Raw genomic sequence first — 12,057 nt, forward strand, 5'->3', positions numbered from 1 at the left:
AAATGCTCGTAGTCTTGGCAGACAAACGAGGGCAATCACAACCACACGTGTATTGCAATCCCCAACGGAGCAGATAGCAGTTGAACGTGTATCACCACACCAACACTAAACACCACCCGGACGCGTGTGGCCGAGCAGCCCTGACCGTGGCGGAGCCGGCCGGCATCGGGGCTCGTGACGTGGACGTGGTCAGCCCCACCCGCGTCAGTCAAGGTCAACCCGCTGCAGGCAGCCGGGCGGCGTCTCGCCCTGCCACGCGTTGCACACAAACTCGAGGAAGTCGTCCAGCATGTCGTCCTGGTGCCGCCGACTGCCATCGACGCTGACCGTGGGCACCTCGACGATCTCGGGCCGCGCGTCGTCGGTCAAGTCGCGGTAGCGCAGCATGATGGCGTCGGTGTCGGGGTCATCGACGCACCGCTCCAGCGCGTCCCAGTCGAGCCCGTTGTCGTCGGCGCACTCCTCCTCGGGCCGTTCTGCCTCCAGGCACACGGAGAAGTCGACCGACGCGCCCGACGACGGCGCTTGGCGCACCCCGCACGCGTGCAGCTTGTTGCCGCGGCACTCCTCGCGGCCGTGCTGGCAGGTGAAGCGCCAGCCGTCGCCGTCCGGCGTGGCCGTGGCGAAGCCCCACGGCACCAGCGTCACGTTCAGGATCTCCGGCACGGCGCGCCACGCGTCTGCGAAGCCGCCCGAGATGAAGTCTTGGCAGTCGGGGCAGAGCGCCTCGAAGTATAGCACCACGTCCAGCGGCGGCCGGTCGGCGGCGCCCAGCGCGGCGACCAGCAGCGTGCTGAGCAGCAGCGGCAATACCACCATGGCGAGAGGAGGCTGAAACGCAGGCAGAAGCGGGCTGACGACGGCCGAGTCTCACACCGACTCGCGGCGCGACAGCTGCACCGCTCCCGGGCACAGAGATAGCGCGGCGGACGTCCCGCCGCCGCTGGGGCGCTGCAGCCGGCTGATGCGCCGGCGGGGGAAGAACGGACGCGTTGTGTCTGGAGCGACGACGACAGGTGGTGGGGAGGTCAATGTCATGGACGTCAGGGGCGTATCCAGAGAAGGGGCACTGAGGGCACGCTCTCCTCCGATCGGAAAGTGGGGGCGCCCCTCTAGGGGCCATTGGGACTCTCTGTCAGGCTTTGCGGAACACATGCTGTTTAGGGCATGCTGAGCACGGGGCGGGCATCTCTCGAGTCCTTAGGAGTGCCAGGCACGGATTGGGACGGGGCTGGCCGTTTAATGGTCGTGAAGACGTAAATGTGCCCCAAACCTTGAGCTGAGGGGAGAAGCCGTTCCCAAGGGACGAAACGGCACTCATGTGTATAGATATGTCCCAGAGTATAGAAGGACGAATTGAAGAACTAAAGCACGGCTCAAGACTCCGGGCAGGATCCGGGCACGGCTTCACGAGCTCGCGAGAGCCCCTCATAGTCCACGTCCTGCCGAAAGTGTAAAGGACGCCTTTAGAGATCAAAGAGCGCTCCAAAAACTGAAGAATCGCCCCTGATCGGTCTAAAGGGCGCCCTTGAATGTCAGAGAGGTTCTCAATTTCTGATCCGACGGTAAGGTACCGAGACACCATGAACTCACCAACCCCTCAACCCAGGCAGTCTCGGATGGCGTGATACCCCAAACTGTCGCGGGTAGCAGGATACCCCGGGCAGTCGCGGGTGGCAGGATACCCCAGGCAGTTGCGGATGGCACGATACCCCGGGCAGTCACGGGTGGCAAGATACCCCGGGCAGTCACGGGTGGCAGGATACCCCAGGCAGTCACGGGTGGCAGTGTCGGTGTCGAATTAAGAGCAATTTCGGAGTTTCATCTATCGGTGTTTTGCCTGAGACCTGTGCCTCCACCATATCCAGGGGCTTCCGGTATGCCTTAACTAGGCATCAGTCAGGCGCACACTCTGATTTTAAGAAAGCTGCACTGACAACCGTTCTTCACTGCGCCTCCACCATTGACCATCAGCTCACAAAACTTCACTGGCCATTAAGCTTTCCCGTCTGAGACGAAGTTATACCAGGACAAAGCCGTCATCATGCTTCTGTCTGATGCCAACAAATGCTTGCAGATGGGGATGCAGGAGCAAATGTGGGAATGTGTTTGGAATGCACTTCGCATGCGAGCAATTTTTCCTCACTCAGTCGTCTCGACCACAATGAAGTGTGGACACAACCACCTGCGCAAAGCAAGGCCATTGGACTAGGAAAGACGTCCAAGGGTTTCTTCGAAAGCAAACACGGGGCCAATCCAGTTTCGGGGCCTGCAAACGACTAGGTATCCTATACTGAGACGCATGCAAACGACGAACAACGCAACCAACCACGGCATGAATGAACCGCCAACATGTTTTACGAGATATTGACGGCTGAAAAGGACCATTTCCCCGAGACAATTCAACAGTTTTTTTTTAGAACATCTGATCACTAATGCCTCGTGGCATATGCAACTCATGCGCATGGCCTGTCCCTTCACAGTAAGCGTGCAAGACGTGCCACCCGGCAACCCCACGCCTCGGATGGCGCTGTCAGTTGGATGACGCTTCGGACTGGACCGACGCCAGTCATGTCGCCGCCGTCACATACGCAGACTCCAATCAAAGTTAAATTGGCACCCATTTGATTAGCATCTAAACAGGTCTGTTTACCGACAGCAGGACAGGGGACGCTCAAGCCTGAAGCGGTAAGCGCATCCGGGTCTGGATCAGCGACTGGTCAGAGACCTCTCAGCACGACAGCATCGGCGTATTCAGGGTCCGTCGTGAGCCTGGCGCTGCCGTGGCGGCCCGGTCAAGGTCACCACTGACCCCCGCTCGGTGGGTGTCACGCGGCCGGCGGCGGCCTGCCGCGCCTGGGAGCGCCACGACCTCCGTCCATCGATGTCGCGCTGCCTGACCGAGCGGTCCCGTCCCGGCACTGTCTCTCACCGTCCGTTTGGTCACTCTCGGTGCCGGGCTGGAGTTATGCCAAAGCTGACCAATGCGCTGACGACCGGTGCCGGGGCGTGCGGCACGGTTTGGCGATGAAAGAGGAAACGCAAAACAAAACATAACACAAAATTTCGGAATGAAAAGTTCGTTTTAGCACCCCGAAGTCGTGTCAGATTTATTGGATGCTGCATGTATAACACACATCATTCCGGTTTTCTACATATCTACCTCGATCTTTATAATGGGGGGGGGGGGGGGGCGGGCACGTACCCCGGGTGCCCTCATGAATGCATTCATGGCCAGATGTTTCCTACACACATTCATACCTGATACCACAGTTTTCTCATCGGGTACAGATTTGCCAAAACAAGACAACTGATACAGGCGATAAATGACATCCCCACTTTCGATGTGCGTAAGGTGCTTTCATGACGGTGTTCAATTAGTTTCCACTGTACATAATGTGCACGTAAGATGTACCTTACACACTTTTGCCTTTCCCTAACATTCTGCCTTGAACGGATTGGAACCAGGGCTGATCCTAAAATGGAGCGTGGGGAGAGGGGCACTCCAGCTTTTATGAGAAATCATATTACATGGCTTATTATCCGTAATCAGTTCTGACTGAATCTTGAACATTTTACGATCAACATGGATCAGCCACGTTGATATAAATCTGGGACTCCGTTTCATCCACAATCTACGTTCGGGAAGTCTTCAGTATCTCTGAAGAATACAGAAGAACATGGAACTGGAGTCTATGTGATAATCACTGGACCCCCTGCGGCGATCAGGGATGTTGTTGCGTCATTAAGGGTTCCTGTGCTGATCCAGGGCTAACTGCGCGGGTCAGAAGGCCTCCCTTGCTAGGGACGGAAACAATGTAATATGATATATATTTCTAACGGCCTCAGGATCGACCAAGAGATTCCACCCCTGTCACCAGAATGACAGCCAGAAGACACTTCGCGATGGGAGGCAGTGACCCTTCAGCTTTTGATCGGAAACGGTAATGTATTCATGGTGTTTTACTTAAGGGGCCCGTCGTCCGGAAGGAAATAAGGGGTTTCATTATTGTTGATTAGAGTCGGGTCTCATTATTGTTGAATAGAGTGGGTCGAAATTAACTTAAAAAAAACGAACAAGGACATCCCATGTTTGCCCGGGAACGTTCATTTCTTTCAGAATGGGTTAGTGAGGTTTAACATGCCCGCCCGCAACCTCGAGAGCGGGGACAACGGTGGCCTGGGATGTAGCTTCCGTAAACCGAACGGTTTTCAGCTACTGCGGCGTGCCACCACCAGTGCCACCAGACGGCAGGCACCGTGTTAATCTGCCTTCTGGAAGATAAATAGCTGCAGAAACACGAAAAATAAAGATTCTACCTTTACTCTTACAGTTCAACCACCTGATTCCAGCCTCACTTCGCGGTGCTTCAAGGGCCAATCCGTGCTTATCATCAGTATAAAAATTGCGCACCTGAAATATGCGCCCATCTGCCTTCTAAATCCAACACTTGATGCCATGAAGCGTTCACAGATACTTCTTTTAGAAGCGTCATCATTTCCATCAACCTGTTGGCCGCAGCTCAATATTAGCTGCTAAACCGAAGCTGCGCGGTTTACGGAGACAGCAACGCCTAGCGTCGAGGTTTTTGTTTCTAAGATTTTCGAGTGCGCACGCTCAAAATTACGTCACATAAATTGTACTTCGAGTCGACTATAGTATTTAAGGACAACCACTTGAGAAGCGTCATCATTTGCGTCCACTAGTGGGCCGCGGCTAACTTAGCCAATGGACTATCTGCGTACTATGGAGACTGCTACGCCTAGTGCCGAGGCTTTGGTTGCGAAGATTTGCGAGCGTGCATGTTAAAAAACACCTACATAAACTGCACCATTGATCGATTCTGGCTGAATGGTGAACATTTGCAGACAAACATGGTTTGGCCATGTAAATACACATTGTTGACCACTCGATCTGTAATCAATTTTTTATCTTCAAATTTGGGTCAAACGCATCGATCTACAGCCTACCTTCGCAGCCGTCGTTCAACGCCTGATTTCTGCAGTTTATTGACTTTAAAATACAAACAGAATTGATCTCACGGTAGCTTCTGGTTTCCGTTCTGGTTACAAGGTAAAGACAACGATAAAACCAAGAAAACCGCATCCCTTGTTAACAAGTAAGCTATATCCAGAGATGTTTTGGAGGGGGTCGCCATGAGAGGGGCGTTCGTCAACCCTGTGTTTCCCATTAGCAAGGCTCTGGCTACGCCTTTGCCTACACACAAAAGCAGATCCAGTCGTCTACGTTAAATGATGGGCAACGAAATGTCCGTCGGGCCAGTTCATACTCTACGTAAGCGGCCTCCTGGAGGCTATTTTTCTGCGATGGTGTGATGTAAGGGAAGATAATTCGCAACAAAGATATTTTGCAGCTGTCCAATATCTGTTTCACAAACTGATCAGTAGAAATGCTGATCCAGAAATATGCAACAAAGCAGCCATACGATCAGGTGGCGGTCAGTCATGCGCGAGACAGCCAGGTCAGGGCGGTGGCCGCCGACGGCGAAGGAAACAGGGCCCAGAACATATGACAGACGGGCCTTCATTATGTGGCTTGGTTCTTACAAGAGAATCCTCAGTTCAATGGCTATGGTCACGTCGTTTTTGGCAGTTTCAAGACTCTGACTTTGTTCCCGCCTTAAATGCTACGACAAGTCTTATCTCTTGAAAATCAGCCAACGAAATGAAGGTGCATGAAAAATCTGTCGCGTTGTGAGCCATCGGTTCACTTTCAAAATTGTTACCAACCTACGTCCCGGCCATACTTTGGCATCTACCCTGTGGACGCAGCTGCCTCCTCAATGATCCAAAATGCCTATCCGCTCGTGGAATTTCGCCTCCCCAGAAAAGACAATGCTAAAATGGACGAGTAGCCTCGGGAAGCTGGATGGCCTTATTTGCCAGGCATAGACGAGTCGAATAGGCAAGATTGTGCGCCAGTGACAAGCAGCTCTAGGTGTATATCTAGCATAGCATAGCACCACGGCATTTGAATAGAGCGATAACAACCTCCATCTCTGCCCCCTCCCCCCCCCCCAGATCACCGGCCTCGCTTTCCAGAAAAAGTTCCTGAAGTATACCCTGAGCCTGCCCCCCAAGTTTTTTAAACGTTTTTACGCCTATGATTCATTTCATCCGAAAAAGTGTGCGGGCCAATCCCCATCACTCACCACCACCTTACCCACCATCCCCCCCACCATAGCCCCGCCCACCTTCCCTGTACCCTCGCTCATGACAGCAGGCTGGTACTTTCAAACACTTACTTCTGGCACCGGCCGGTCGTTCTGTTAGATGCGCGTTCCACTTACCTGGCGGTCCCCGCCGGCCAGAATTGCAACGGCGCTTACGAAGGCGACCGTGAGCTGACAGATTTCTCCTTTCTGCGCATGCGCCGGCGCATGCGCATTACCGCAATCCGTCAATCACTGCATGATGTCAGACTAAGATCCGGCGGAGAGTAGCGAGCGAGCGAAGGTCGTCGAGCATTTCGGAGCGCTGAAAATTGCTGTTACGGGTAGCTGAGCCTCTGCAGAGTATTCACATTTGGTCTCGTAAGGTGCAAACTGCCAGGTGAAACGTGCCGAACACGTCCCCGCGAAAACTGCCGGGTCGTGGAATGTGGCCGGGATGCCTGCACGTCTTATACCTCCGTACTTTCGAGTGGAGTGGACATTGCACCACGTAAAATGCATACGGGTGGAAACGCTGCTCAAGTTGTGTCGCTATTTAAGGACGCGTTTTAAGCTGGTCTAACGGCTCCAAGGATTTGGATGAAAGGGCATTTTCGTATTTCGATGGACATTGGCACAAGTGCACAAGCACAAAGCAGGAGTGGGTTTCGACTATACATCGTTTTCCCACTCCTAAATGCTGAGTTCTGGGCAGGTGCGCAGTTCAACACATACTGCAGTCCTGTACTTCGGCTCCACGACATTAGTGCTACAGTAAAAAGTTCAACCGGGTAAGGGTGTTACGACACTACTGCCAATACCTATACATGGTATAAGTGATACGCGATAAAACTTGTGCTTCAAAAATGTACACCCGTCATTACTTTTACTGCAAAAACTTACACCAATCTTACGTATCAATGACATTTCGTCTACTACAACGACTTAAGCCTCAAAAACTTGTACATCCGGCATTATTTGGACTAAAACAACTGACGCAGTCATTACTTATACCCGATATTACTTGCATTGCAAAACTCATACAGACAGTACTTGTTCATGCCATTACTTCCACTACAAATACTTCTACTCGGCATTAGAGCTGCACGACAAAACTTTCACTTCGCAAATGTTTTCCATCATCACTTCCACTGCAAACCTACAGTCTGTGCGTAGACGCGACGCGACTATGTTACATTATTTCACCGATTTTTCATGCATGGTGTATGTGTAAGGGCTGTAGCTTGATAGCAGAGTCTTAATGATGGGCAGATCCTTTTGAAGCTTTAGTTTTCCCGTGTAACACTCAAACCTTAAAGTCATTGGAGCAGAAGTAATATCGCATTTCAGTGAACTCCGATTTGTACTTAAATATTCAGTCGGGGGGGGGGGGGGGGGGGAGGACCCCACCCACTCCTCATCGGTGATCGTAGGATGTCAAATTGTGGGCAAACCGCGCATTCGATATACCTTGAGGCAGGCTTGGCCATTTTCTTTGCTTAACTTCCAACTTTAGTTTGCAAAATTACGACTCTGCACTATGCGTTTTTCAGCAAGGGAAATGTGGTGTAGAGCCATCGCCGTCGTGAATCTGTCGATCTGTACTTCAGTACTAATCTGTACTTCAGTGGCCCTAATGTATCGACACTAAGGAATGGTTACCACTGGTCTGATTTCGCCCGTCGAAGTGCTCCCGTGTGCTCGCACCACCCATTTTCGTGAGGCTTTTCCCATGTGTAGTCGTACTGACTGGTATCACTTGTTAAGTGTGGTCTGTATCGCAAGGCACAATAGTCGCGTAGAAATATTAACACTAGACGTAATCTTGCTGGTCAGTGGTACAGTATCGATTTTTGCAGAAGACGTAATAGGTATAAGTTTTTTTAGTATAAGTTTTGTCGTGTAGCACTGATATTACGTATAAGCATTTGCAGTAAAGTAAATGTCATGTATACCTAACAACTGTACAAGTTTTTGTTGTAAAAGTAATTAAGGGTACGTGTTTTGTTGTGTAAGTCTTGCCGTGTACCACTCATCGCGTATACGAGTTCTTGCAGTCGAAATAATGTCGCCCAAAAATAATGTTGCTGCACTTCTGTCGGCAGAAGCTTTTGTCGTAGCACTAATGTCGTGACATGCTGTGATTTTAGCTACATGTCATGACAAACTGACATGTTTTGAGCGCTGGACACATTTGCAGCTGTACACTCGCCCACCTCTTGTAGTCAGTGGCACGTTTAAAGTCGTCCGGTTACGACGTCAGAGCTGCCACTTCTCCAAAACGCATGCGCTCGAAAGCCCTGGTGATGATCGAACACTCCGAGCATGCTGCGGACAGCGGATGACATTTTCTGTGATAATACCGCGCCTGTCAAATGTGATCAACTAGCGGTTTGCGTCAAGAGGGCTTCCAACAGAGAAACGAAATGTTCTGGCTCAGCTGCTTTATGATTCAGGCAGTATCCTGGTCTCAGGGAGTTACTGACGTCTCTCTGTCACATCTACGGTAAAAAACCCAGAAACTACCAGACTACCAGAAAGCACTATGTGTACCTACTCGGCCGTCGAATGGTTTGGTGGTCCACATGTTATCTGCGACAGGCAACCGGGGTCTTTACCTGGGTGATCCATGGGATTAACGATGCTGGATGCTTTTACGTATTTGGTCATCGGCATTGACAACATTTTGGTCATCTGTCTCGGGACAGCGAACGCGTGAAAAGCATTGCCTAGCGACAAAGCGTTGAAAACGACAGTGTCTTCCATTGCCGACCCTGAACATATCTGAGAGCTCATTGATTGACATAATCAGAGTACCGATGCTCGTAGTTTCAGGGATTGGCTGGGCGACTGTCGCAAAAGGTTCGGGGAGGAATGACGGCTGTGCCAGCCGTCCCTGGGTCGGTCCAGGGACTTATCCTAGGGCTCATCTTAGTTTTACACTTATTCAAGCAATGAGCTGGCGTCGCACACACTCAACACCAAGATTGTGCTACATGCATACGATGCTCATTTCCTTAATCGTGGAGATAATTTCGCGCACCTCCGGGACCAAATCCAGTAAATTTGCAGCGATCCCTAACGTTGATTTGTCCGAAATAACTAGGAGACAAACCGGGCCCAAAAGGCATGCCGCTGGCGTTGCCTTTCGCCGAGGGCGTGCCCCTGGTGACCTTACGGCTCAGTTCAATGAAACAACTCTTCGCCTATCCAACTGCCTCAAACTTTTCGGTGTCGCGGTCGATAAGACTGCGCATTTGAACATCATAGATCATTAATTGTTTACCGGCGTTATGCCACAGGACGCGGAGGTGGGACTCTTCCAAGTTCTGGTAAAATGTACTGGGGAGGTAATAAAGCTGACGACCGATGTGCCACTATTCTCACATTACATTTGGCAGGGTCTGTAGCAATTCAACGCAAACGTATTCAGAAAATCGCAAATCCCGGTACCAAAATCGTGAAATCATGTCCTGATCATTAGCATCGAAACACCTGAAATGGTCCTGCGTTGGTCAACCGTTTTTCCAAAGTGATATCGGTCTGCTACATCGTTGTTTAGCTAGCCTGTGCGCCAACTGCCAGCCAACGTGACCATATTCCGGACGGAGAAGGCATCTACGATGGCTCATCCCGAGGGTCGGCATCTGGATCGCTGCAGCTGCCTCGCCGTAAGCGGAGCTAAACGGTGCTTCCCCCTCGGCTGGCAGGCAGATTCAGGCCCCTTCAGAGATCGGTGCTTCCTTGAGATCGGTGCTTCTGAGATCGGTGCTTCCTTCTGAAACGGCGCTTCCCCCTCGGCTAGCAGGCAAATTCAGGTTCCTTCTGAGATCGAACAAACAAGAAGGTACCTGGTTCGTGTGTGGGGAGTGGTTAGGGAATGGGCTGGGGGACATCAGAGTTCCTACCTATTGCTTAAATCGCCTTTTAGCATATGGGCTGTCAGCTGTCCGTGCGCACCAAATTGACATCTGACCCAAAAAGCCTTACTGAGTGGAAGTCGTGCGAAAGGAGCGATGATGGCATGCAGCTTTGTACAGTACATGAAGTTTAATTTTCCGTTCTTAACACAGGCCCGGGTGGTCGGCTAGATGCCCTTCGCTCGGATGGGGGCAGGGGGTCAATTTGCCCCACCCCCCCTGAGATCTCGGGAAATAAGAAAGCTAGAGACACCAATTTTCAGGGTGCTTGACCTGTACGTGAAATCATTTAGGTCAAAGTTTGAGCTTCCTGGGTCATGACCTTCAGGTAAAATAAGGGCAAACAAGGTCAAATTATAGGCTGGTCTCCAAAATGCCCCCAGAACCTAGGCAACTGTTTCCAAGCAAAAGGTCAAAAGCCCATTTGAGGTCAGTTACTTTGTTCGATATTTTGAAAGTCGTGGTGACCAAAATCATACAAGACTGCTTTGAGTTTTGCATTTGAATAAGCGACAAAGATTACGCCAGGCAGTATGCCCCTAAAACAAAATGTCGACCCGGGTCATCTTAGGTCAATGACCTTTTCTGACCTCTAAGAAGTTAATGGAAGATATACAGTGCGGTTCCTGCTGTCAATAAATTAGAAATGAGCACCACAAACCATCCCACAGAAAACCCTATAGTAATAAATCAGGTTGGTTGTGGCCTTGGTCTGACCGTCATACTTGACCTGTGCTCAATGCAATTTGCTCATTAAATATCTGTGGTGCCTAAGAAAGCATCTCAGAGATGTATGGCTTCGTTTAACACTCTGTTATTTTATCAGATTGGACAATTCCCTAAAAATTGCTTTCGCTGAGACCATGGCCTGAATTTGACCAGCCGTAGGTCAGTGACCTTACAAGGTGCATCTAAATTTTTGTGTCAAACGATCCGCCATTCAATTGTCTACAGGTATGCAAAATTTGGCGCGGCTATACCGCGCTGTTCGGAAGCCATTCTGGAAAAGCCTTTTGGAGGGTCAATTTGAGCCCCCACCCGAGGACGTGTTAAGTTTTTTGCTGAGTTCCAGATTTCTCGACAGAAAGTGAGCTTCAGAACATTGTATGACCCTGTAGTGATCAATGCCTAGAGTAAATGGGGCTAATTCGAACATGAGGAAAGCGATATATGTGGCAAGCTCGCTCTTTGTAACACTTGTACTCGGCACGCGCACATCAAACAGCTCTACACATAGGTCCAGAAACCTGCAATGCCCCGAAATATACACAGCTCGACGTTCTCACAATACATTCATGTGCCACAAGTGGCTCTAATCGGCGAGTCACCAGCTGAACAGCCATCCTTTCGACGACTCAAGACAGGTTTGCCCGCTCCGCGGCCATCAGTCCGATCAGCCGAGCGACGGTCGGCAGCGGCCACCTCGTCGATCGCCTCGTCGGCGTCGACGGCCGTTCATCGGCGTCGACGCAGTCGGGCGCGGTGGGCCGCTCTTCGGGGCGCCACAGCGGGCCCGGACCGCCGGCGCCGCAGATGGCGCTCGCGGCCGACCCGCGGCACCCCTCCGGCGCCCTCCTGCCGCCGGCCCGGCCCGCGGCGCCGCAGTCGCCCCGCCGGCGGCTAGACATGACCGCCGCGACACTCGCCGTCGGCCTCCTGCTCACCTGTCACAGGTGAGACCGATCTGCTGCTCACCCACCACAGGTGAGACCGGTCTGCTGCTCACCTGTCACAGGTGAGACCGGTCTGCTGCTCACCTGACCCAGGTGAGACGTCAGCCTGCTGATCATCTGTCACAGGTGAGACCGGTCCGCTGCTCACCTGTGACAGGTGAGACCGGTCCGCTGCTCACCTGTGACAGGTGAGACGTCAGCCGCTTGCTCACCTGTCACAGGTCAGACCGGCCTCCTGCTCACCTGTCACAGGTGAGACGTCGGCCTGCTGCTCACTTGTCACAGGTGAGA

The 12,057-nt window shown here is 51.8% G+C and overlaps 1 protein-coding gene across 1 annotated transcript; it reads right to left on the bottom strand.

Annotated features, from left to right (window-relative positions):
* Window positions 1-204: 204 nt before the first annotated feature.
* Window positions 205-6,361, bottom strand: LOC119102348 (gamma-interferon-inducible-lysosomal thiol reductase-like). The gene is made up of 2 exons (XM_037225717.1): window positions 6,312-6,361; window positions 205-831 (listed from the first exon to the last, which is right to left on the bottom strand). The coding sequence occupies exon 2, from the start codon at window positions 817-819 to the stop codon at window positions 205-207; it is 615 nt and encodes a 204-aa protein (XP_037081612.1). The 5' UTR covers window positions 820-831; window positions 6,312-6,361.
* Between the last annotated feature and the right edge of the window lie 5,696 nt (window positions 6,362-12,057).

Source organism: Pollicipes pollicipes, unplaced genomic scaffold (genome assembly GCF_011947565.3).
Source record: "Pollicipes pollicipes isolate AB1234 unplaced genomic scaffold, Ppol_2.1 Scaffold_5724;HRSCAF=6776_pilon_pilon_pilon, whole genome shotgun sequence".
In the NCBI taxonomy this organism is placed as follows: domain Eukaryota; kingdom Metazoa; phylum Arthropoda; class Thecostraca; order Pollicipedomorpha; family Pollicipedidae; genus Pollicipes; species Pollicipes pollicipes.